General features: G+C 43.7%; 1 protein-coding gene across 2 annotated transcripts in view; it reads right to left on the reverse strand.

Annotated features, from left to right (window-relative positions):
- Positions 1–27,544, reverse strand: part of Tp63 (tumor protein p63) — an 86,845-nt gene that overhangs the window by 25,310 nt on the left and 33,991 nt on the right. The window contains exons 3-6 of one of the 2 annotated variants that reach the window (XM_085685373.2): positions 4,581–4,767; positions 2,700–2,815; positions 1,301–1,410; positions 564–688 (exon numbers count right to left, since the gene is read on the reverse strand). In XM_085685373.2, the coding sequence (XP_085541499.1) occupies positions 564–688; positions 1,301–1,410; positions 2,700–2,815; positions 4,581–4,767 (538 nt within the window). Of the gene's footprint in view, positions 1–551; positions 689–1,300; positions 1,411–2,699; positions 2,816–4,580; positions 4,768–27,544 lie in introns of both variants that reach the window. The other variant, XM_085685372.2, reaches the window with a different exon arrangement.

Genomic DNA, 27,544 nt, shown 5'->3' on the forward strand with positions numbered 1-27,544 from the left:
AATGATAAGGTAGCTGAGGCCTCATTCTGGTCAACATGGGCTGTCTAGGCTCAGTGCGACCACATCTGCACATCCCTGGACTGTGCCTAAGGAAATACATTTGCAAATGGTACTGTTCCTTAGAGTCCCAAGGGAAACAGGTACCACTTTAATCCTATGCTTAATAACTGAAAGATAAATCGACACCTGCAGCTTTAGGTAACATTCGACCCAGGTGGAGGGCTTACAAAACACAGATCGCTGGGACATCAAAAACAGCAATTCCAGAGCCCGAGCATGTACTCAGTTTCCAGGTGTTGTTGGTGCTATTAGTGTGGACATCAGATTCCAAGTAATCTCCCGCTAAGATCTCCAAGCAACAGTTGTAGTTTAAGCAACCGGTAGTGTGCCCTAGGGTGGGTCCGGTGCGATCCTACTTTCTTTGAGAGTTCAGGTCACACTGGCTGCTAAAGCTCACAGCTTTCCTCACATAGCCTTTCTAATCTTATTTGTGGAGTCCCACATCTGGAGGAGACTTGACCCTGCCCCATCTGGCCACTACATCTACTTACGGCGCTTCGTACCATCACCGTTCTTTGCGCTGTCCGAAACTTGCTGTTTTCGGATGCTGTCTTCATCGGCTTTCCTGTCTCTTCCGGGGCAAGCGCAGATCCGGGCCTCGAAGCACCGTCGGCCCAGAACTTGCCCACTAGGAATTAGAGAAGAACAACAGGTTAAAGTTACATGTGTCTTCTTCCTGATGTTGGCCATCATACGTGGGCCCTCACGCCCTTCAGCATGGCTGCTCAGAGCAAGCGCCCAAAAGCACCTGGCAGAACACAGAACCCTGTGCATGCCGCCAGCAAAACAAATAAAGAACATTCCATTCGCTTTGCAAAGACCCTCCGAGCCATTAGCTGAACAGCTGTATTTAGCTACATATTTTGAAGGAAACTTGAGTTAAGCCAGGGGATGTCCCAGGATAAAATTGCCTCAGGCAGCTCAGACTTCTCAAGGAAACCAGTAAATGCCTTGGGGGCCACATGAAAACAAACACTGTCTATCAGAAACAATTCCAGTCAGATGTCAAGTATTCAGGTCTGAAGTGACTTGCACGGCCCCTTGGCTCCCCGCCCCACCCCCTTCCCTGACCCACCCTTCTCTGCCTCCACTTTCTCAGATCTTTTAGTGTTTACAGTGGATTTATAGGACAAAGTGCCAAACCGGGGGTGGGGGGGGGTAGGGGCGGCATGCAGAGGTGGTGAGAGAGCTCAGGATTCTCCTGCACTGTGGGGTAGACAGTCCCACACACCGCACTTACTCTCTTGTTTCCAAAGTAACAATGATTAAAATTGGACGGCGGTTCATTCCTCCGACACAGCTGCTGTTGCACATGAAATTGTACAGGACTGTGGTGAACTCGGTGCCAACCTGGGCAGGAGAAAAAGAAAGGTGTACGTCCACATGTGTACAACTTGCGCCAACGATGGTGTGGATTGATGTTTTTGCGTCTCAGCTCAGCCCTCTTTTGGAAGAACTCTGTTTCTAGCGGCAGGTTTCTGTCTCAGAAAGGATATTGTATAATGCAATGGAGAGCCCTCTTTGCCTTGCTTTCAAGAGACCTTCACACTAATGTTCCTAACACTGGAACAAGAGATGGATTCATTACACTGGATCATTGCTCTTCTACCCTGCTCTTTTGCAAGCTAATTCAAATTACTCACTTCAGTCTATAACACAGACATCTCTGGGAAAGGAGAGCTTTTTTTTTTTTTAAAAATGCCCCAAATAGCAGCAATAATTCAAGGATATTTTCATTGTGAAGATAAATAATATTACCTAAGTTTGAATGTACATCTTCATGAAGGATATCCTCGTGCTAAAACACCCTCAGAATTGAATCATCTAAATCACTCAGTTAGGCATAAGGCAAGTCAAGCCCACAGAGTCACATAGTGTGTGAGTCAAAGCCCAAGGGCCCAGAGCTTGCCAGTCAAGCCCAGCTCCTGGCTTTGCTCCCCCTGTAATCTAGCTACTACTGTGTGCTTTCCACTGCTCTGTGCTGCTCTACACACACATTCGTAAATGTTCCATCTGTTCAGGGAAACTTCAGCTAAACAATGCACTGTAGCTTCACTCATTTACAGTCTACTATAACACACACACACATGCACACACACACACACACACACACACACACACACACACACAGCGTTTGCTTGCATCCACTATCAGTTCCCTGCCATTCAGCTAAGACTACAAAACCAACCTCCAGCTGTGAGGCAGGCAGCATGGGCAGAACCCTACGACCTAGAAAATTCAGTGCACACCCACGGTTTTAAAGAGATGTATTCATTCTTATTTTATGCATTTTGCCTGCGTGATGTATTTGTGCTATGTGCGTCTGGTGCCCCATCCGCCAGAGAGGGCATTTGATTCTCTAGAACTGGAGTTCCAGGCAGAGGTAAGGAATCCTGTGTGTTTGGTGGGGAACGAGCTGGAAACTGAACTTGCCAAAGTCCTTCGGAAAAGCAGCCAGTGCTCTTAATGGCTGAGCCTTCTCTCCAGTTTAGGATTTTTGAAGGGGTGACATGGGAACAAGAGACATTCAAAGAATGTTTTGGAAGTATTTGGTGGCAAGGGTGAACACAGTGATAGACGCTAGATCCCGCATGTTACCAAATGTGTGGGATTCCTTCTGCCCTGCTTTGCTTGTTTACCTGGGGTGGCTCATAAGGGACCAGCACACTCTGCCTTCCTGTGATAGGATCTTCCACATACTGGGCATGGCTGTTCCCTTCTACTCGAATCAAGTGACTAGGAGGGGCAATCTGTCCTGTAAGTCAGAAAAAGACAAAATAGTTAGCTTACAGACCTAATAATACAGACTATGAAATGAGCTAGCATAGAAAGAATGCTAGCAATGACCAAGGAAACCCTGTGTGTCATAAAGGACTGACTGACCTTGTTGCAGGCGCCTACCATGGGTGACACCTAACACTTCACACCAACACAGAGTTTTGGGATGATCAATGTCTAGGGATGGTTCTATGTTCTGCAACTTAAGGTTAACTATCCAAGCTTTCCTAGAACCCTATGCCACACCTCTGATTTCATCCATCGCATAGAATTTTCCTAGGGAAATGGAAAACAAACAAATAAACAAGCCTAAACCTTTAACTGGCACAAAATACAAAATGAGAAGTAGAAGAAATTAGCTGAGCATATAGCTCAGTGAAGGAACACATGTCTCCTACTTGCAAGTCCCTGGGTTCGATCCCCCCTGCTTCAAACAAAGCAAGCCCAACACTAGAAAGGTGGTGAGCACTGCTGATCTTTATTTTTTTTCTCCTATCCATTTTTAGACCTGGATTTAGTTATAAAGATAAGAAACTTTTTGGCTTTACTGCGTTGAAAGAGTCCCAGGTTGGAGACAAGAAAAAAGAGCGAGTTTTACAAAAAGGTCCAAGCAAAGCCATAAAATTGAGATGTCTGGCAATGTTCCAAAAGAAAGTGTTCTGAGAGGGACCATAAAGCAATCTTTACCTTTGAGGTATCAAGTTCCAGTCTACAAAAACTATTCAATAAAAGTAAAAAGCTAAGAATATCAACATAATCTCTGCAACACTGGCTATTTCAACAATATTATGTTGAAAATGAAGGAAACCTCCAAAATATTGTTGTTTAGACGGAACACTGGCATTTAGGTAAATTGAGGATTAAGCCTGCATGTGTAGGATATTTTTATGGTATATTATTAATCACAAAGCAAGAGACAAAATACAGATAATGCAGTCATGTAGACAAAAATAGAAATTATTGTATAAAAATCGGGCTGGGATATTTGGCTGTATTTTCTCCTTCTAAATATTTATTCAGCCTCTTTCTTCTTCCATGAATTTTTTCTGCAATCCTTTCTGCGCCCCATGTTCACACATTCCAGCTGCCTCCCAACATTTACACTTGCAGTGTTTTCTGTGGAAGTGTTCTAACCTCCAGCCCCCCTGCACTCCCAGCCCTTAGAGGATTCCTTTCTACTTCCAGCACTCTTTGCTTTCATTGCCCCTCATGGAACCATAATGCCAGATCTATGTGAACCTCTTCTATAACACTCTGGTTAGATTTGGGGCTTCAAAGATGGGTATACATTACACATGGGCACCAAACCTAAAGGGAGCCCCCAAGACCCCTCCTGGAAACCTTTCTTTCCACTATCCATTTGTTTTGCATCCTTTATTTATTTTCTAACCTACAGTTTCCCTTCTCAATTTTTATTCTTCTTTCTCCTTTTACTTTTTCATTTGTTCATTATATCAGCTCTTTTACGTTCTTTCTTCTGGTCTTCCTTGCCTTCAGTTTCTCTAAACTTGAAATATCATTCAGGGAAAAGCAACTAAGTCAAATGAAATGGTAGCCACAACTACCATCATGCTATCTGTTCCTATTTTCTCATTTGGACAAGTAAATTAGTGAGTAGTTCAATTACTGTGAAAGTCACAAATTTATTTATCAATATTCTTAATCTGAAATCAGAAGCAGCACCTTTACCATCAAGGAGCTTGATTGGACAGGAACAGAATCCAGGGCCCCACTGTTCTTACCCTCGTTGAACTCGCGGCTCAGTTCATGGTTAGGGCACCGTTTCACGACCTCAGTGACATGCTCGGCTTTCTTGTAGACAGGCATGGCACGGATGACAGCGCCCTGTGGGGGTGGCGTCATCACCTTGATCTGGATGGGGCACGTCTTTGCAATTTGACAGTACAGCTTCTTCAGTTCCGTGGAATACTGCTTAGAGAGGAGAGGGGCCCACAGGTAGAAGGGAGAGAGAACCGGTAGGAGATGTTACTCCAGGTTGGAACAAGCAAGCCGCAGTCATTTCTGTAGCCATGTGCTAGGCTCTCACTATCACAAGCCTGGCATGTGGTAACTTTGCAATAGAAAGCTACATTTAATCAGTATAGGTAATTAAAGTGATAATTTTGCTACTTTAAATAAAATTTCGTTTACAAAACATAGTGCATTTATACTGCTATTTCTTTAGTGCTTTCTCTGTTTCTCTCTCTCTCTCTCTCTCTCTCTCTCTCTCTCTCTCTCATGTGGTTATTTTTCCTTTTTCTTTAAACAAGGTCTTATTATATAGTACTGACTGGCTAGCTTGGAACTCACAGATATCTGCCTGTCTCTGCCTCCCAAGAACTGGGAATAGGAACCTATACCACAATGCCTGGCTCCCCCCACCCAAACACACACTTGCCCATCTTTGGGTTGAGGAAATTGAAGTTCCCAGGGGTTTAAAAGGTAATATGACTTTTTCAAAAGACCTAAGGTATTGGTAATTAACAGCCTCTGGGAGAGTTTTCTTTAAGCATGTGGCCTCTGATAGGCAGGCCAAACTCCAGAGTAGGCGCCACACTCGAGTGTTTGGGAGTTCCAATTGGACCCCATGGGTTTGAAAGGGAGAGAGAAATAGCTCAGGAAGCTGGGTGGATAGGAAGAGAGAGTAGATCTGGGAGGACTTGGGGAAGGGTGAGCAAATATGGTTAAAACATTGTATGAAGTTCTAGGATAAAAATCTTAACCACAGTAACACCATGAACAACTTCACAGGTTATCAGAGACAAACACGAAAAAATGTCTGAGATCCATAGCTAAAACACTGATCTACAAGTGCTACCCCCTCCCCCCCCCCCCATTGTCTGGTTCTTCAGTGAGAGAGACCACACACAGAAAGCAACAGGTAGCATTTGGTCCTCTCACACAGATGGTCAGTCTAATAGGAAGCAGCCCATGCAGCCATGCAGTAACGAATGAGAAGACTTTTCCTTCCTGCTCATTTTTCTTCAAGGAGAGTACATACCCTGGTGATGAACTGGCTTAGAACTTATGATTTAAAAGCCTGAAATTAAGAAAACAAAGTCCTACCTGCGTTGCCTCCTCTAGGTACCTCTGACTCAGAAAAAAAAAAAATTGTTCTTTCTAATCCTAACTCCATGTTAAAATTCATCGTCCCAGCTCCCCGGGTTAGTGCCTCCTCTTTGCCTTCAAACTGACTCCAATGCTGAGGTAAAACCACCTAGGCACTAGAAATCCAGGCCAACAGTGGGCACCTAGTAACACAGATCCAAACAGAGGGTAAACACTGAAAGTTGCAGACCTACCCTGGCAGCATCTTCCTCCCTGGGAGAAAGGACAGAAGAGCAGCCAGAATAACAAAGAACTTCCTTTTGATATGACCCACCATGACTATGACTAAGGAGACAACACCTACCAAGAAGAAGAAAAAGAAGAAGGAGAAGGAGACGAAGGAGAAGAAGAAGAAGAAGGAGGAGGAGAAGGAGAAGAAGAAGAAGAAGGAGGAGGAGAAGGAGAAGGAGAAGAAGCATACTTAAATTGCTTTATCACTTCCTTTTGAAACAGAATATTTATTAAAGTAATACTTCATTTTCTTCCAAGCACATGAATCTCTCAGTTAAAATTTCCTAGTGCTAAAGTGGTATTGCAAAATCAGTCCTCCGTGTCCACAGGCCAAGTGTTGAACACAGTCAAAAGGTTTTACATAGCTTGAAGAAAAGGAAGCATGCCAAAAATCAACCACAGAAGTAACATTCTTCTTTAAAATACTGAACAAAATGTAGATGAATAATTTTTGTTCCTGTGTTCTTAATCTTATTTACTTTTATTTCATGTGCATTAATGTTTTGCCTGTCCGCGTGTCTGTGTAAGAGGATTGAATTCCCTGGAACTGAAGTTAGAAACAGTTGTGAGCTGCAATATGGGCCTAGGCTCTCTGAAAGAAACCTTAACCACTGAGCCATCTCTCTAGCCCATGCTTTTGTGTTCTTAAATGATGACTTTGCAGACATGTCATTTTACGGCATATTAAGAACTCATTTCCATGGAAAGCTCCAAAGAAATCAACATAACGATTTGTGTTTCAGTTGCAAGAAATATTTATATAATCCTTCCCCGCATTTTGGAAAACAAACGGAGCCTTAGGACACGTGACTAAAGGTCAGTCTGTTGGCTAACAACTGAAGGCAACCATGGCCTCTCTGCAAGCAGGGAAGGATTGTAATTACTATACTATGAACGAGGCTGCAAAGACTAACATGACCCAAGAAGTGTAGGCGCGGGTGAGTAGTCGGTTGACACAGGGCTTGCCTAGTTTAACTCCCTAGCACCGCAGAAACCGCATGTCATCCTTGACTACACAAGGAGTTTGAGGGCAGCCTGGGATACAGGAAATAACTGTTTCATAAAAAGAAAAGAGTAAGTTGAGGCTTCATCAAGCACGGATCCTTATTCATCCTCAGGGAGATAGGTGGGCAGTCTAGCTTCTGACTTTAAATAATGAACACTGTCATTAGAAAGGGAAATCTTCTCACAAGACTATGAGGAAGAGATTATAGGTCCCCTGCCTCTTATCAGAACCCCCCATCCACACCCCCGGGGCCAGAGGATTCAGTATCTGTAATTGTTTAGGTATTACAAAGTGAAGAAAGTTCATGATGCATTTATTATGAACACCAGCCACAGGGAATGAGGCCTGCCCTCCATGGCCAGCGCCAAGCCATCTGCCGAACCCATACATGTTCACACCAACCAGGGAATGACCTCCAAGCCTCCTACACGTGACTGTTGCCCAGACATAGAAAATTAAAATGGAAAGAAAACAATGCTTGGTTTTTAGGACTCTTTGAATTCAGAATTGCAGATAACAGATAATGGACCTCTTATCACCATCATTTCTATTTTAGATAAGGAAACGAAAGCACAGTGGGTGAGGCCTTACTTGAGGCTACGCAGACCTCGCGCAGCTCCCCATTCTCACCCTTTACTATCATCAGCGCCTAGTCTTTCCATTCTCTGATGGAGGGACAAATTTGTACTTTTACATGCTTCCAATTTGCAGCAGTAGGGCTCTTTTGAATGAACTTCAAATGTACACAAACTTCAGGGGCATTAGCATGAAGCTCCATGCAGAGCACGTCTTTAGTTTTCACTGGTTGTGGTACTTGAACAAAGAAAGCAAGTAAAACGCTGGGTGAGGGGGAAGGCCGTACCTCAACTTTCGGTCAGTACTGTTGGCCAGTAAGGCTCTGAGGAATGCAAAGGGCAAGCAAGCCATTGCCTTCTAATTCAGCTTGTTGAAGACTCCATCTGGGCCTTTGAATTCTGGCTCGCCCACTTCTTACCCTTCCCAAGCCTGGCTCTTTTCCAACTGAGCTTTTCTCAGTCTGCGTTCTACTAATAAGAACTTGTCTCCTCATGTTTCATTTTATTGATCTCAGTATGTTTTACCTGTATGTATGTATGTGTACCACATTCATGCATGGTTCCTGCAGAAATTAGACGAAGCCCTTGGTTTGAGTCCCCTGAAGTGATTACAGGTGGTTGTGAGCTACCATGCAGCTTTTGGGAACCAAAATGCAGGTCCTCTGCAAGAGCAACATGTCACCTTAACCCCAAGCCACCAAGAGAGCTGTTTTGCCTCTGATATGAGCTTTTCAATGTAACTCTTTGAACACATCATTTGTCTGTCTCCCCAGTTCAAGGGTGCTGTTCCCCATCTTGTACACTCTGGCTTCCCTTTCATTCTCTACATCAAGCCAGGACAACTGAGAGACTCCTGGGTTGTCCTGCTTCGGGGATGGGACTTCTACATTTTCTCCCATGCTGACAATGTTTCCTATTTGACTATTTCAAAATATCTGACCAGGGCCAAGCTGCATTATGTTGTTGCTTCTGGTACAAGGACCAGGCCTACAACACAGGCACTGGAGGACCAGAAAGGCCTGGCAGGGCCCTTCTTTGCAAAGTCAAGTCCCCAACACTCTGTTTCCTTCATTATTGGAAAATTAGTTCTGTGATGACATTATGATTTTCATATATGATTTTCATATGCAGTCTCCTTGACCTATCATGCATTAATAACTTCTCAGGTTTGGACACATCTTTTATCTCTTATCAAATATCAAAAATGGGAAGTAGATTTACATAAATATTTTTATATACCCTGGAGATTCACATCATCAAAGACTGCAATTTGAACCCATCCAGTGTTTCCCAAAAATCTCCTCTAATTTGTTCTTCGACTGTGCCTTGAGATTTTCTGAACTCTAAAGTCTAATTTGTGCTTTACAAATATTTTGCATGTAGGTCTGTTTTGCTTCAATCAGCTTTATTGTTGAATAATTTTCTATAAACTATTGTAGTTTTGAAGTATTTTAAGTTGGTAACTTTTGAAAAGAAAAGGTACAGAGTTGCATAATCACAGGCACATTCCAGATAGAGGACAGTTTCAAACTCTTCCCGGAGACTCTTCACCCCAGTTATTAGCCTTCCCCAGCTCCTGGTCCCAAGCAATCGTCTGCTTGCTTTCGGTGCACCATAGTTTTATCTCTGTGGAATTTCAGATACATGGGCAAACAGACTACACAGTGTCCTGGGATGATACTTCTGAAAAGTGTGCATGGCTTCGCATACGTCAGAATTCCATCTCATCTACGAGTAGGGTCTGCTATGGATCCTTTCACTATTTCCGGTTTTCTCTACTATGGACAAATGATTATGTACATAACTTATTGTGACAACATGACATTATTGCTTTTCTTAAATAACTGACTTTTCTATGGTGACCATGTAGTGTGGGACTTTACTAACGTATTCGTCCTAGTAGCTTCCAATTTTCCACACCGACAACCACGTCAATGGCAAATATAGTCTTACTTCTTCTGACCAAGAGTAATTCTCTAGCCCACAGAGGTCTGCCATTAACTTTTGAGATTTTTTTCCCTGTACATATATATCCAAATAAACTAGAGCCATAAAAAGCTAATCATTAATTTAATATATCATGCATGTTTTAACTTACAAAATAAAGATGAGTTTTCTGTTTTATTCATTACATCTTATTAACATCTACCATTCCATTTTCTTTAATTCTGAAGCTCATTGTATATCTCAAGACATTAGAGCATCTTTTCCTTTGGTTTGTATATTGAGAGAGCCTGTCTTCTATGTTCTCTACTGTGTTTCCCACAGTGAGTTCTGTGGTATTATATTTCAGATATCAACATAATTTCTCATTTCAAATTTTATTCCTTATGCCGTTTATATCTGTTTTAGCCATCTCTCATTTTAGCCTGTTGGTCTGTCTTTATTATTTTTTTCTCTAACGTCATAGTGCCTACATTTTATTGGCTTTTAGTGAAACCACCTTCTAAAGACCCGTTTCAAATTCCTAAGATATTTTCTTTGACTCTTTAAATTGGTTCTCTTTAGTTAACTTTGATTTTACCCTACAGACCCAGAACCTGCTTTTACTATTATCCAAGAATATACCAAGAAATAGTCAGAGTCAATGTTTGTGTCGCTTTTATGTTTTTCTTTGGGTAAAAGGTTGCACGACTGCATAAAGACACCGGGATAAAGAGAAGAGGCCAGACTTAAATCTGCTCTTTTGACTTCTAATCCAGTAATTGTTGCCCATAATTGTTTGTCAGACAGAAGTCTGTTTCCTGGCTCTGCAACTGGATCCTTTTGTCCTTCACAGCAAGACTGCTTTGTTAACTCCAGTGTTACCTTATGTTAGTTTAGTTTCTTCAGCTAGAACTATTAACAAAAATCCCTCCCGCTCCCATTTCCCCAGTGTTTCCTGAGTTGTTGCTGACTCCATTGACTGAGTGAGGTCTTGGTTGACCACAAAACATCTGGGACCCTGTGCTAAAGCCAGCTCATGCATTCAGCTTGATTTAAGAGAGAGAGAGAGAGAGAGAGAGAGAGAGAGAGAGAGAGAGAGAGAGAAATAAGAAACTGGCATTGTTTTTATAAACATTATTCTAAATAATATTTCCTGATGCTCTGTGCATCTCTCTTATGAGGAAAATAAGAATGTTGTACTTTATAAGTTCAAACATTTTTTTCCCACCTGTCCACATTTTCATTCCTTTCCCCTGCCTTAATTTTGGTTCTTGATACTTCCTGCCGAAATAGCTTAGGTTGTATGCCAACTTATTCTTCAGTATCTTTAAGAATATCTTTAAGATTACTCCCACTGTGAAGATTTTCTTTTCTACTCTCAGTGACTATATTCCTTCTCTCCCACCCTCCTCCCTCCCTCCCTCCCTTCCTCTCTCTCTCTTATCCACAGTCAACCCATCATTAAACATATCAGCAAAGCTGACTAAAATACAGCTGGGAAATACAGCCCTGTCCCCCCGCCCCCCACCCACCAGTTATTCAAACAACTCTATCTACGGTCCTACATGCAAACATCGTTCATTCAGTTCACAGTCCAAAGGAGGAAGGAAGAGGAGGAGATGATATGGAAGAAGAGGAAAATTTTACTTTATCTGCAATATTTATTTAATGAAAATTGTGAAGCAACATAAAATACTAAACTGATGATAACTACTTGGGCACCTTAATTCACTTGCTTTTGCTGTCTGTTTTTATCTTTGAATAACAGGTAAGCAATACACAACTATATCCCTGACTCTTAGCTCAGAGAAGCAGGTAGACAGCGAGGTTCAGCCAGGCTGGGATACTCAAGGACTCTGCCCAAAAACAAGCAGACAAAGAATACTTCTTAATTATGATGCTTAATTTTAATTGCTAACTGAAGTATATTAAGAAATACCTAGAGCCGGGCAGAGAGAAATGCTTGGATTAGTAAGGCACACCTCAGTTGCTCGTAGGACATTGCTAAGCATCATTAGAACAAGGAGGCTCTGGCCTAAAGAAGGCTTAGTGCACTGCTGGATTTGAAATTTGAGCAGACCACTGGGACATGTGGCACTGTGGAAGGCAGGATGTGTTGGAAGAATTAGGTCACTGGGGATGTAACCTTGGGGGCTGTATCTTGCTCTGGCCGTGCCCTGTTCCTACCATAGTGTGAGAGGTTCCTCTGTGTTCTGCCAATTGTGACGGAGGGAAACCTCTGAAACCATGAATTAATCTTTCTTTAAAATGGTTCTGTCAGATATTTGGTCATAGTAACAATTAAAATGACCAACTCAGTATAATTTTTTGTGCTGAGGCTAAAACCCTCTTGGGCTTTGCACTGAGCTAAGCCTCTAGCCCCCTAATTTATGTTTTCTTCTGTAAAGGAAGGAGGAGCCTCACTAGCCAGTAAAACTGTAGCAGATCAGTGATTTCAGAAGGCACAGAACACAATATGCCAGGACCCAGAGGAAATATTAGAGAGCGCTTTGTTCAAACTTCATTTCCCTTTAATTTTCAGATGTAAAATAGCCACAAAGAGATGCAACTTATTCATTAATTCAGCAAATGTGTATTAAGCACACTCTTTGCGTCAGGCTCAGCCTTGTAGCAATACACTTTCCCATCAAGGAGTTGGCTTAAAGACACATGGGTACTAATAATTCTACAACTTGAAAATAAGTTCTGAAAAAAAAAGAAGGAAAATGAAGGTCCATTCGATCTGAAAGACATGAAGTGTTGTGATGCTAATCCAGGCAGTTAGGGAGTGGACTCAAATGCCCTCACTTTCGCAAGGGACTGCTTTCACAACACATACTCTAGTTAGAGGGTTTCCATAAAAAAAAAAAAAAAATCAGCATGGCATCTTTAAGGCCAGCCCACGATTCTGTTTCCGACATCGAGCCACTCTACCTCAAGGCATTTTGAGCTGTAGATAACTTTGCTAAGGTTTTCTTAGAAAGTCAATTCAGGGAGTTCTGACCTAGCAGGACCATGTGGTTTAGCTGCTAGATTTACAGGGGAGAAGCTGAAGCCCAGAGAGGAGATTGGCAAGCAGACTTTGGTGTGAATTTCAATGAGACCATGAGTATCACTGATTTTAGAGAAGAGGCCCAGGGTCGAACTGTTCGGATGGATAACCATGAATTAGGATAACCGTCCAGTTTTGAAAGCACATGACAAGAGAAACTAGTAGGTTTCCCAGAGGTCATATTTTTAAGGCATCATCAATTTTCAGCCAGGCTACAAGAACACTGTCATTTGCTTTGGTTTGGGGACATTCATTTTCATCTTGCACTTTTCTTCTTTAAATATAAGCACATTTTCAGGTTGCAGTATAAAGTAACTGGAACATAAAATGTCTACTGCTTGCTGAATAACCTACTGCCCGAGGTCCTGGGCTGAGTCAGCTGCCGTCCACTGATCTTGTTGCATATTCAAGTAAGGCAGTTGGTGCAGATGTGGCTCTCAAGGAGAGTTTTCTTGTGGTGTGGTTTGGTTTTTTCAAGACAGAGTGTCTCTGTGGAACAACAGCTCTAGCTGTCCTGGAGCTCACTCTGTAGACCAGGCTGGCCTCAAACTCACAGAGACCCACTTGTCTCTGCCTCACGAGTGCTGGGATCAAAGGCTTGTGCCACCACCACCCAACAAAAGTCTTAATGTGAAATTACACCACCAAACACTGTGATAGAGAAAACAGCGGGGTGGGAGGGAAGATGAAGAAAGCACATTTGAAGTAATTGGGTTCCAAAGACAAAACTAATTGAGTTCTTCAAAGAAATCACAAATATATGATGACGCCCTGAGAAGTCGCAGGCAACTCACATGATTCCCCAAGACCATGAGTTAATCATCCAGATGGAAAAATAAGGGTACTCATTGAGATGATCTTGTAAGAATATCCAACTTCTTCTCCCCACTCCTTTGCCCCCTCCCCTTCCCCGTCCCCCTCTCCTCCCTCTCCTCCTCCTCCTCCTTCTTCTTCTTTCCCCTCCCCCCTCCTCCTCCTCTTCTTTTTCTTCCTCTTCCTCTTCTTCCCCCTCCTCCTCCCCTCCTCCTCTCCTCTTCTCCTCTTCCTCCTCCTCCTCCTCCTCCTCCTCCTCCTCTTCTTCTTCTTCTTCTTCTTCTTCTTCTTCTTCTTCTTCTTCTTCTTCTTCTTCTTCTTCTTCTTCTTTTCCTTACCCTTCCCGTTCTCCTTCCCCCCTCCTCCTCCTTCTCCTCCTTCTCCTTCCTCTTTCTTCATCATCATCACTGTTACTGTGTTTATGTCTGTGTATGATGTATGCATGGCTACCAGGAATGGGGTTTGGCATGTGTGCCACCCCATGCATACACAAGTCAGAAGACAACCTTATGGGATCAGTTTTCTTCCTCCTCCTTGAAATGAATCTAAGGAATTGAACGTAAGTCGCTAGGTTTGAGCCAGTGCTGCTGTCACACTGCCTCCTGCACAACAAATTTTTGGCATTCGGTCAATAGAGTCTCATGTACAAACCTCATGCCTGAGACCTGTACAAGTGATTAGAAAAGTTCCTTAAAATAATAGCACAATATTTTAAGAATGTTTATGATGTTTGTTAGGCCGAATGTAGGATCTAGTGCGAACAGGCCTGCCAGTGCTTATTCTACTTTGAATATACTATAATTGGTAATGAATCTCATAGAAACACTGTCCTCGGGTTTGCACCCATGCAAAATGAGGTTTTTAAATGAGATAAAATGTTGGGACTCTGAAAATAAACAAAAGAGTAGAAACCAACATGCATCTAGATACATATATAATCATATTTATTTCTAATTGCTGTTCATGCCAAGGAAGCATTAGCTCTTGATCAAGAATGGGGAGTATGATTTCATGTTAGGTCTCAACCAAATTCCCTGTAGACCATCATTCAAGTTCAAATATCAACATGAACAAATTCTCTCTCCAGCGGCCTGGAAGAGCAGTGCTGGACAGCAGTGGCTGAGCTCAGTTCTCTCTTGCTATACAATACCCCGGACCGAATAAAAGAGGAAGCTTGGCTGAAGTTTTGTTTTGTTTTGAGAAAGAGGGGGACAGGTTTGGCATGTGGAGAGGAGGCCTGCTCAAAACCAAATATCATGTTCAAATAAAATTATTCCACGGGATTTGGTGAAACAAGGGCAGATTCAGCTCCTTTGCTAATAATATGTTGCAAACAGAAAGGAGGGCCAGGAAAGCATTCCAGTGGTGAGGACCCCACTGCCACCACCTGCCTCGGTGACATACTATATTACACACTCTTGGCTGCTAGATTGGTAATTTGGTACCCTAGTGCATAGAAATGCCAGCTAATATCAGCACACACCTGCATATGTTCTGAGCAGCTCCCTTTCCTGAAGGCACAACCTAGACCTTCCCTCCCCACTACATCAGAACAACAGACAGCAAATAGAAATTAACTCTTCCATTTTTTGAACAGAAAAGAAATACAATGTGTTAAATTCAATAGGGGTGGAATGAACATCTCTGCAAGGATTAGTCAGTAAGTATATAACCCACATCATCATGTTACTCCTTCTGAAGGGCAGTAACTACATGGGCAATGTCAAAGCCACCCTGATGCCTTAATTTGAGATCACCATATATCTGCCATGCTATTTTACTACAAGTAAATAGTTTAATGTTCTCTTTGAATACAATACTACATATACCATAACCCTTGGCGGCGGGGGGGTGTGGGAGTACAGAAAAAAAATGTATTCTTCCTTTATTAACATTTGGAGCAAATCACCTACCCAGAGAACAAGGCTGGGAGTGAAGAAGAGGAGAATAAATCTAACCCATGCTTAAACACATCCATAAATATATTAGTCTTATTTTATTCCGTCTATGATTAATAGATTCAGGTTGGTTTCAAATTAAGAAAGAGAATCATCAGATTTACAAATAAGTGGAAAGATAGCTCCCCTTCATGAAGAGGATATGGAAGATGGGCTTCTGATTTACGGTCCCCCTTTGAAGAGAGCTCAAAAAAATGCAAGCGGGACAATGGGTTCTGTAGTGCCTCAGATAACTCAAAGAACATGACAAGAAAAAGAGCCAGTGTCAAAAGCAGCCACATCCATGCATCCCAAATGAGTCATTAGTATTACAGTAAGTTCAAAGTCTGTCTTCAGGTGTTTTAGTGCTATCTGAAGGCATTCAGCGATCAATTTCTTTTTCTCTTCTAAAGTGTGTTATTGAAAATGACCACAGTTAATTGACCATTACAGTGGTAAGGATTGTGTGATGACGTCATAATTGGAATTGAGAGAAGAGGAAATCACACAACCCCATGCAGCGTTGGAACAGAAGGACAAAGAGAAGAGCCGGCACGTGGTGTGGGAACGCAGAGATTAATGTGCCGCAGAGAGAGACACAAGGGAAGCCGACATACATGACGAGCTCGAAGTTTTCATCAGGGGTTCTGGAAAATTAATCCCAACCTCTAACATATAAACGAACTGTACCTAGAGAATCAAGTAGACTTGATCTGAGAAAAATATATTGAGTAACAGTCACAGAGTTTGTGTGAACTGACAGATATTAAACTAGGAATTCTGTCTCTACAAGCTCTCTGGAGAAACACTAAAGCATTCACATCCAGGAATAGATTTTTTTAAAAAAAAAAACTTTTAAAAAACCAAAAGAAGTTAATTTTGTCTATTCTAAGCAGAACTCAAGGCTATGAATGTTCTATGGTGAATTCTAGCAAAACAGCCCCAAAGGAAAAGGGGGCAGTGAGTATGTGATTTGGGGTGTGTGGCAAGGGCATTTTCAGAAGTTTGGTTAAAAACCAAAATATCAATCAAGAAGCAAATCGGTCTCCTCTCTGGTGACTCTAGCCTTGCTCTCCTCCGCCAGTTTCGGGAATTGAGTGCAGGAAGTCAAGAGCGCAGAGCCCTCTTCTTCCCACTCCCTGAAGCATATGGGCAAGATCACTTTGGACCCCAACTTCCTGATGGGTGGTTTGACCTTAAAACTCTGTCTGCATGGAAGAAGAAATGCCCTGCAAGTGAGCTCCTAGGCAGATCTCAGACCACCATAATCTCCTGGATCTCCGGGCGAGGTCAGGCTGGAGCAGATCCCCACACTGGCCCCACAGCCACCTGGCAGGTACTCATTCCTCCCCACCTCTCTTCCTGCCACGGCCGTCTAGCTGCCAGACATGTACGAATTGTGTTCTTGATAGTTTGAAAAAAAAAAGAAAAAGAAAAGAAAAGAAAACCTTCCTCCCAGCACTTTTCCTGACAGCCCCAGCCAAAGGGCCGCCTGTTGCCACCTGTCAGTTGTGGGGATTAATTACCTGAGCTGAGGCTGGGAGCGGCACATTCTTCCCAGGGCCTCACCCGCAGATGCTGACATCAAGCAGGTGGGCTGTCTGCTCGCAACTTACTGTGAAGACCAACCAGCGGGTCCACCCGGCCTGGCAGGTGGGGGACAGGGGAGACGGGATACTTATCCTGCAGTAGCAGTTCCGGTGTAAGGAGCAAGCCCTGGGACCTGCCAGGAGGTCACAGCCAAATCTGCGGCTGGCTGCGGCACCTAGCAATGGGGAGACAGACAGTGCTCCCTTTTAGGATTGGAGGGAAGCAGATTGGCACTGTCCTTGGGCAGGGGCTGGGGTGAAGCCTGCCAGCCTCCTACTTGCCTAAGGATATGAGTTCGGAAAGCCAGTTAAGAAGGATTTGACACGCTTGATAGGTAATTTTGCGACTTTATCTCCGCTGCAGAGTGAAATGGCCTCCATCTAGTCTCAACTCTCAATGTCACCCTTGTGACCAGGACCAGGTCAGGAATACAGTAACAGTCACCTTCTCAAAGCTGACTCTGGGACACATCTGTCTCCAGCTGCCCAATACACATTAGTTTGTTTTCACATATTTCCCCAAAGTCACGCTTGAAGGAGCAGAAGGCTAGCGAGAAGTGAACGGTGTGTGTGCAGTGTGACGGGAGTGAAAGGCTTGCACACTTCAATAACTTGGAGAGAGGCAGTTTCAGGTAGAGTGGATCCTCACTTCTAACCAAACACCTGCAAACAGTTTTCCTCAAGAAAACAACCGCAGAAGGAGAGGAGAAACAGGAATCACCTATAGAGTCAGAATCTTCCACTCTGGCCTGGAGAGGAGTAGAGAACAATCGCCCCTCACCTCCACAGGGCATATTCAGTGCCATTCCCTCAAGAATGAGATGCCCAGAAAAAACCTCACACAAGGAGTAAGTTAGAATTTAGAACCCACGACTCCTCATTTCCAACCCTATAATCATTTCAAGCGAAACACGTCTGTAACTCTCCCAGAAGAAGTTATCTGACCCTCCAAGGTTGAGGGGCAGATAAGAAAGTTTGATGAAGGTTGGGCAGTGGTGGCACAAGCCTTTAATCCCAGCACTCAGGAGGCAGAGGTAGGCAGATCTCTATGAGTTCAAGGCCAGCCTGGCCTACAGACCTAGTTCCAGGACAGGGTCCAAAGCTACAGAGAAACCCTGTCTCGAAAAACCAAAAGGGGGGGGCTTTATGGAAATGGAGACACATAGCCCCTTCTCTCTCTCTTTCTCTCTCTTCCTCCCTCATTTTCCACCCTTTCCCTCTATACCAATCTCTCTCTTAATTTCACTATTTCTCAAACAGGACAACAGTTCTCAACCTGTAGGTCACAATACCTTTGGGGGTGCATTATCTGATAGTCTGCATATCAGTTACTACAACTTATAACATAGCAAAACTACAGTTATGAAGTAGCCATCAAAATAATTTAATGGCCAGGGGTCACCACAACATGAGGAACTGTATTAAAAGGTCCCATCAGATTGCTTTGCTCTTAGCCACCATTTGCCCTCAGGTGGAGAAATTCTCCTTCCTCTCCCTCAGGGTGACTCAAAGTTCCCAACAGCCTCTAATGCCCTGGGCTACCTCAAATAACCCCCAAACCTTTGCTCCTTCTCTTTCCTCTGCCTGACCTTAGTTTATCAAGAAAGCCACTTTTCCTCATTAAGTTCTTCCTGGGACTCAGGTCATATACGGCCACAGGGCTGTCTCTTCTCCCTACTAAGACCAAGCCTCATGTTTGAAGTTGGAGCTGTCCCTCCCTGTCTCCCCATGACACTACAGTGGAATTCACTGTCCATGTCCATGCTTAGATAGGCGTACCCACTCTTTTCTCCAGATGACTCATGGTAGACTGGTCCTCGATCTCCAGTTCCTAATGAGAGCAGTATCCTTCTGGATAGGAAGTTGCTGGAAAACCATCTGATCCTGGAGGCAGCTACAGCTGTCTTCCCGTGTACCAGCCCAGCAGCCCAGGCGTTTCTGACAAAAGGCTACCACACTCGCCAGCACTTTTTCTCTTGTAGAAACGCTCGTGGCCATTTGCTGGTGTCCATGGGCTATTCTTTTTATTAGAAAGTTAAATAAATCATCAGATAAGATTTAATAGATGAGGACCAAGAATCTGGAAGCTAATGACATGTAACTGATGTCCACAGAACATGCCACCACTCACCGTGGTATGTAGTCCTTAACAGTTTGGAGATTACTCCAACGTCTACTGCAGTAGAGGTGGACATAGATGCTTTGCTTACAGTGACATAGGATAGAAACCCAGATTTGCCCCAATATGCTGAAAACCGGGAACAGGGTCAACAGACAGATTAGACAACTGGAGACATTTGGTGTGCAGAAAACGCACAGCTGACACTTACTGAACAGACATTCAGTGCAGAAGCTTTGAGAAGATTCAGTTTAGAGGAGTCCCAGCTATCTCTGAAATACATCTGCTTCCTCTCATTTGCCAGTGAGGTGAACTGAGACTCCAGACTTCAAAGAAATGGCCTAGACTTTCAAAAACTAAGTTCCAGCCCCATTTTCTGGCCACGAGGTCCTGATGCTGAGTCACCCAGTACACAGCAGAGGATGTCACCCTGCATGACTTTAGCCAGGTAATATCCTGCTTACGGACCACACAAGGCCTGGCTTAGGACAACCCTAAGAGAAAGCACGACTAACTCCAAGCAGTCTCAGGACATGGTTACTGCCACCTCAGAAAGCTGCACAGGTATTTGAGTGACATTAATCATTCCCAAACCAAATTCCTAGAGATTCACGTTGACTTAGGTCCAGTTACGACCCTGATTGGGGTAATAAGTTCACGGGATGAATTGGAACATTGAAAAAGTAGAGAAACAAAGGAAAAGACAGTAGGCCAGTTAGGGTGCCTCACAGACGAATAGCCTAGCTCATTCTCACTTAATCACGGAGGTTCATCCAATGCATTGTGTTTCATTGTCTTTTTTTTACTTTGAAAGCTGAGGGAAGAGCCTCCACTTGATATTTCTACGTGTCTGCTTGCAGAGCCTCCTCCAACACTGTCCTTCTGACAGAACGTGAGAAAAGCAGAGAGTTTCAAATAACCCCATGAAAGAAGCCAAGCAATAGTTGTTGACAATTAACATTAATCTGACATTTTTATCCTCCATTCTTTACCTCAAAAAAAAAATACACGCCAGGGTGTAAATAAGCAGGGTTTAAAGATGAGGGCGACAGCAGGCATCGGAGGGCAAGGTAAGAGAGAGCAGGCCTTCAAGTGCTAAGTCTAGGAAACTTCCAAGTTCCTTCCGCTTTGGCTGTTCTCAAGTTTCTGACTGAGAAATAGAAATAGGCATTTCTGTCGACATTACACCAACAAATAGGCAAAATGCTGAGTTTCTTTATTTCCGTAAGCACAGGAAGCTAGCATGCTCAAATACCAAGATCCTATGGCTACTGTTGCCAAAAGGAGAAGGTGTAACCTAATACATTAGACCAGGCTTGCTGGCCTGCTGCTGTAAGCCAACTTTCACTCCACCACCTCTGTTTAAATAAAGCCTCAGGAACTAAGACAATTTTGAGGCATCTACTTCCATGGCCATTAATTCGGCACTCTGTGGCCCTGCCTTATGTAAGCGTCTGAAGGCTGGGGGGGGGCGTTGGGGGGCAGGGAAAAGACTTACACAAACACTGTCCTTTGCCTGCAACACCTCCTACCAGCTTATCATAGCATTACTTCCTATGGCTTTCCAGCTCATCTAAGACGGAAACATGCTTCATCTTGCCCACTTTGCCTGCATTCTTTATAAACCTCACACTCCAGTTAGCTCCAACAGGTAAAAGCACAGCACAGCACAACTCTCTTGGCTATCCCACGGAGTTGAAGAATATTTCCTGAAATACTACAGAAATTATAAGAAAAAAAAAACATAAAGTAAGTCGGTAAACAGCAGCTAGCCCACGCTGAGAAACTCAGAAACGTTAAGTTGGGCATGAGGACATGCGGCTGTCACCCTAGCTCTCTGAGAGTGTACGGCAGGAGGATTGCTTAGGATCAACTTTGGGAATGTAGCAGGGCCTGGATTTGGAAGAGAAGAGTGGAAGAAGGGAGAAAGGGGAAAAGACATAAAGGAAAGGAGGAAGGACAGGGAAGAAGAAGGAAGCATTAAGAAGCTCACGGCTAAGGGAAGAAGGAAGGAGAAGAGGAAAGGTGAAGGCCTAGACAAGGTTGTGAGAAATCAAGGCATCACCCAGCTTGAGTTAAGTCGCATGCTCACTAGTGCTAAATACATTTTTGTTATTTGTGTGAAATCTGTAATTGACTTGACTTTTGAAATTTTATTTGTATAATCTGGCAACACTAGCTTGTACAGAAATTCTATTTTATGTTGGAAATTAAACCTTAAGGAACTCTATAAACCCATTATTTGTGTTAAACACTTACAATATCTTACCAATATTATTACATAGAAAGGAAGAGGGGAAGGGGGTTGTGTAGGGCAGAGGGCCTATCAAGGTATCCAAAGACCCAACTGTAAGAGGAGAAAGCAAATCAAAGCTCATGCTGCGACCGCAGGGAATGCTGCCTCTGGCTACAGGACACCCAGTTTAAGCAGAAGCCCAGCTCTCTGTGAAGGACACAACACTCACACAGGCAGAGCCTGGCCCTGCTCTGATGCATAGGTTACATAACTCCTTATTTAAGAAATAAGGGACATGCCTGCCAGCACAGCAGGGATGTTACAAGGATTCAACATGGCCATATTTCTGTGCGCTTTGAAAACTCTAAGGTATTTTAGAAACAGAATGGTACTGACATTAGTAACCCAGGATCGAACCTGAAAGGAACACTGACTTAGAGGTCAGGATGCCATCATCAGCAATGGGCCATCTACCAGCTGGGATCAGAGATAAGTTAGACAGATCTTCCTGCCTGACAAGAGGATGGACAGTTAGGAGAGAGCATCTAGGAGCAATGGGGACTACCTGCACCAGCTGGGCAAGTGGCAGCCCTACGGAGGCTCGCTCTGAAACAGGGACCCTGAGAGCAGGCGAGTGAATGGCATCGGCACGATCCTAAATCTAAGTGTCTAGAACATGGGAGGGGGATGAAGCACAGGGCTGACAGTGCCACAATTTCGAGAAATCACAAGGAAAAAGAACTTTTCCCATTTCTGGGAAAATGGAATTTTGCACAACAGTCCCAGGTGTCCACCAAGCAACCTCACTTCTCTTCCGGAAAAACGGCCATTAAGAAATGCTGACGATTCTCGCGTTCCCCCAATATTGTGTGCATCCGCCAATGGGTGGAAAGAACCTTTGTACTCTTAGAACCGGGGATTTTTAACTTTCTAAGTCATACATATATGGTTGATCCATTGCCTTAAATCTTAAGTAAAAATAATCTTTTCTCTCAAAATCGACATTTACTCAATGCAGAAAATGGGCGGAGAAGACCGAAATTTCTTGAGTGTTACAAACAGTCTTGGGAATAGACAGCTCTCTATTCAGTCCAAAGGACAGGCATTCTGGGTGACTTCAAATACAGACCCAGTGGCAGGAGCAGGGATCTGAACCTCTCTTAACCTACGTGTGCAGAACATCCCATCTGAATCCAGCTTTGCCTAGTGCAGGCAAGAAGCCCTGGTAAGTCAGCGATTGCACACACAGGAAGAACAGACTGGCTTGCTATTGCTGGAGTAATGATGTCCGGGCACCAGAGAATACACATACCGCAGGCAGTGCATCCACTCAGGTTATCTTACTGGCTGTCAGATTCCTTTCCAATAGGGATGCCAGGAAAGAAAAAAAAGTTTAAGGTGTTACTAAAACAGAGGACCAGGGAGAGACCACTAGCTGTGTCTACCTGTTTTAAAGGCCTTCACAACTGGCTATTACTTGTTTCTCATTTAGTTACTTTAGTGTTTTGTTTGAACACATTGGATGAACAGTCTGTCTCCTTTCACATGTACAAGTTCATGGTCTAAATCAGCACCTAGAAGAAAGTGACCCACAAGCCAAGGAACCTGTGCCCCCTGGCTAGGAAGGTCTGTTCTGTAGGAACAGTTCCTGTGGAGACACAAGCGTGCACACGCACTCACACTCACTCACACGTCCACATGGGAACACGCAGTGGAAACATTCATTTGTTTTCTTCAAAATCCCTCAAGGGAAATTCCAGCATTATTCTTTATTAGAACAAGAGACAAACTCACAAGCATGAAGGTGATAAAGGCAGCCTTCCCCTCCCTGACTAGCAGAGGGCAGGCACAAAACACTGCTCTCCAAAAGCGCCTTAATGATCACCACCCACCTCTCCCCCCCCCCCCGGCCCCCTGCCCCAGTCTCTCATCCCAAAACTGAAAAGAAAAAAGAAACAAGAAAGAGGAAAAAAATCTGCAAGACTATCAAAGCTCTGCCAGGCCAGTAAAGCACATCTCTGCCGTGAGTAATTTTCCTGTTTACTTCAAACACTTTTTTTCCCAAACTCCAACCTGGGCAAGTCTGATCAGGTGAGGCTTTGGAACAGGTAAAAGCATCCCCAATTTCTACATAAACGCTGCAGGCCATGGGGCAGAGACAAGTCTCAACGGAGCTCTCCACAGTAGTCAAGCTTCCCGGCGCCTCTGGTCTTGTCTCGCTCATACCTGACAAGTAGCGTCATGTCTCCCGTGCCTTCAGACTCGGCTTTATCGGCTACACACACAACATACACATGCATACACACGCACATACACACACACCACTATTTTCTTGATTGTATTTATATATGAATAGCTAGGTACATCAGAACAAATCTGCCTTATAACCATTATCTTTCTTGAGTTTCTTTCCAAATAAAATTTTCTCCTCTGAACTCATTCTTCACGTGAAACCATGGCTGAGCGCAAAAGCACGGCTGTTCCTCGTTGGTAAATGCTGTCCTTTCAAATCCAGTGGTGGGGAGGTCTGACTTTTTTATTTTTTTACAGAAATAATGATTAAATAAAAACACTTACTTTAAAGCTCAACCTTTATGCAAATATATCTCCTGTATAGTATGTGTTTTCCCTCTAAGTCAGAAAAAAAGAGGGAGGGAGGGAAGGAGAGAGAGGGAGACAGAGAGCCATAGAGACAGACAGACAGACAGAGAGAAGGAGGGAAAGAGGGAGGGAGGAAGACAGAGGAAAGGAGGGAGAATTGCTATTCATGATGAAAGATTAGTCACTTGGTACAGCCTACCTCTAAAGAGGGAGGAACTATGAGTTAGAGTTTAATCTTAGATCTACTTTGTCAATGTGGGCAGACTGCTGGGTCTTCTGTAGTTTATTTCTCAATCCATAAGCAGGGCATTATGGAACTCATTCCTCTGTTAGAAACTGGGGAGTTCTGCTGTCCACATTAACCTGCGTTCCACAGGTAGGAGGTATCAGCTGGCTATTCAGGTGCTGCACTTACACAATACTGAACACCCTCACAAATTTGGAAGGCAGTTTTCAGGCCAAGGGAACAGTGGTTTTTTTTGTTTGTTTTTGTTTTCATATCAGAGATGAGCTAGTACAGATCTGGGAAATGTATTTGCTGCTACTAAGGCTCTCCATTTTTTTCCCCTCTAGTTTCCCCCTCCCATCCATGTTTCTTTCAGGCAGAATGTTGAAACGGAAAGGTAGCCTTGCAGGCTTAGATGAGAGGGTGCTCATTACTGCCCAATATCAGGGTTTGGAGGCCAAGTAAAGGAACCAGGTAAGAGAAGCACCCTGAGAAGAGCTGGCATACACTTCACGCTTGACCTCCATATCTCATGAGGAGTACTTCCGTGGGAGAGGCACTGGTGGGAGCTCCACAGTGAATAACAGGTACCAAAGAGTGGAAGCTAGAAGGCTAGCAGAAGAGCAGAGTGTGCAAAGGCCGTTCACCCTTGGGCTTCTGCGCACTCTGTATTTAGCCAGTGACTAAATACAAAAGAAGGTAAGTGTATCAGCTTCCTGGGAACATTGCTTCCGAATCCTGGAGAAGCTGTGCAGGAATCGGTCACAGCAATGTCAAGTACACTATGGCCTTCTTGGCTTGATGACTGTAAGTGCTGATTGTAAGTGTGGCTGCCTCATTCAAAGTTTCAGAGTTGCCCTTAAGCTGGATACCCCTAACGATATTAGTATACACAGGGGAGTAACCATAATTATCTGCTAGGGGTCAAAATTATGTCATTTGTGTCTCACTAGAGAAAGGGGAGGGCATTAGAAAGGAGAAAGGATTAGCTTTTCTTGCTATGCTGTTTCTGAACTATTTGGGTAGGCTGATGAGCTATGTCCAGCTACAACTGTTACACCCAAGTTTAGACTGCTGAGCTGGTCCTACGCTACCTTCTGGGATTTACGATGTTGACGCCAAGAAATACCCACCTTCCAGTGCCTGGGGTTGGCTAACTACAACTGAGCCCTGAACAGAAAAGTCTCAGATAACCTACATATTACCAATCAGTCATCAGGAAAATCCAATGGGGCAAACGGGATCAGAAGAGTCCCATCGTGACAGCTCTCATAGCACACCAAGTACCAGACCAGAAGTCGCAATGCCAACCCGATATTTTGTACATGGAAGCCCGTGTCTTATCAGCCAAATGCTGTCTCTTTTATTACACCACCCCTGCAGTAGAGAAATATGGTTGGCAGTGTGGGGTGCGGGGCTCAAACAACACCAGTTGGCAACAGAATCACACCGCACTGCGAAATCCATGCCTGGCAAGAAGTCAAGGATCCGAGAACCTACAGAATGAGGTCGACACTACTTGTGCACTGCAAAGTCCATATTGTCTACATGACAGTGACCATAGCAACTGTTTGAAGCAAGTGTTTGAAGATCAGATGATACTGTGGAATTGAAAATAAACTAACAATGGTCGTGACAGCCTACAGGAGACAGATCCAAGCAAGTTCAAGTTAGACAAAATATAGCATGGAGAAGGGAACAAGGGACCCAAAGTCACACTTCTAACTGAGTAGTTATTGGCCTCTGGGAGATGCTTAGACAGGGAGAGTTAGTTAGACCCCTGTTAGGTTGACTATTCTTCAGGGCAGGCATCACCCTCAAGGCTAGTTAGGGCACACACACACACACTGAACTTATTTTTTAAAGCAAACTTGAAGTTGAATGGGTAGGGAAGTAGGGATGGATCAGGGAAAAGTTGGGGTGTTGCATATGATCAAAATAATTACACAAAATTCTAAAATAATTAACAAAAATATTATTTAAAAATACAATAAAACAAATACTTAAAAGCAATGCAATAGAGAGAATCTGTGTAAGTTTCTGCTTATATTACCTACACTTATATTTGCAGCAATCAAGTGCATAGGAAATGATCTCCTCTGTCAGTGGTGGTGGCACATGCCTTTACTCCTATCACTTGGGAGGCAAGGGCATGTGGGTCTCAGTGAGTTCAAGGCCAGCCTGTTCTACAGAGTGAGTTCTAGACAGTCAGGGCTACACAGAGAAACCCTGTCTCGAAAGACCAAAAAAGAAAATGGTCAATTTAACTGGAAATATTTAACAGGCGCAGAAAGCTCTCATGACCCAAGAACTCTTGAGCAGTGGGTCTAAACGGTCATCCTCCACATTCATACCACAAGGTTCATGGGGTTGTGGTGGTGCCCTGGTGGTGTTTCATGGCAGCGGAGCTGGCATCTGGAAACCTCAGAACACCATCTTAAAAGTCCTAAAAGAAGTTATCTTCCTTCTGTGAAACACACTGCCTTTTTCACACCGCTTTGCTTTGTCTGTTTTCCGTCACAGAACACTGAGCGTCTACACAGATGTCTTGCTTCATTTGCCTTTCAGTCACACGGTAGAAACAATAAAACAACACCAGCAATAACAAGATTTCACGCGTGTGCCTGGGCATGGTGGCACACACTTAGCCTCTCAGTACTGTGGAGACCAAGGCAAGGGGATCTAAGTTCAAGGAAAGACCCAGCGCAATGGTACGATCCCATCTCAAAAAGCATGAAGAGAAACAACGACAACAAAAAACATGTATGCCACTTGCCCTCCCTCTCTCATATATGTGCCTTTTACTTAACTGAAAGCTTTCACACTAAAAATACACACACTGGTAAGCAGCTTCCAATGTGTGATTTTGCACAACCATGCTCGCTCTTAACCTTTGTCATGAAAACACATGGCATGGATAATCAAGTTGAAGGATAAATCAAGTTGTGTTGTTTTCCAAGTCCATTTGTTACCAATGCTGGGTACCACAAACCGCGACAGACTGTCCCAAGGCTAGCTCTTGACTCCAGCTTTGAAAGGTCTAACTTTATTCAGAACCAGGTCCTTCTAGGCATATTTTAAGTCAAACTCTAGCTTCGTCTCCACAGTTCTTCTGTAACGGTAGTTTCAGAACTTCTAAGAAGCCTTCCTCCTCTGCCCCCTCCCCCTGCCCAACTGTCCTTCTGGGAAATGGCCACTAAGCCTAAGGAAAGGAAGGTGGACATTAGTGCTAACCTTTCACAACTCTTTACATGCAAGGCGCGTGTTATCACGTGGTAGATGGTGGA

The sequence above is a fragment of the Myodes glareolus genome, chromosome 2, assembly GCF_982192425.1.
Source record: "Myodes glareolus chromosome 2, mMyoGla1.1, whole genome shotgun sequence".
NCBI classification, from domain to species: Eukaryota; Metazoa; Chordata; class Mammalia; order Rodentia; family Cricetidae; genus Myodes; species Myodes glareolus.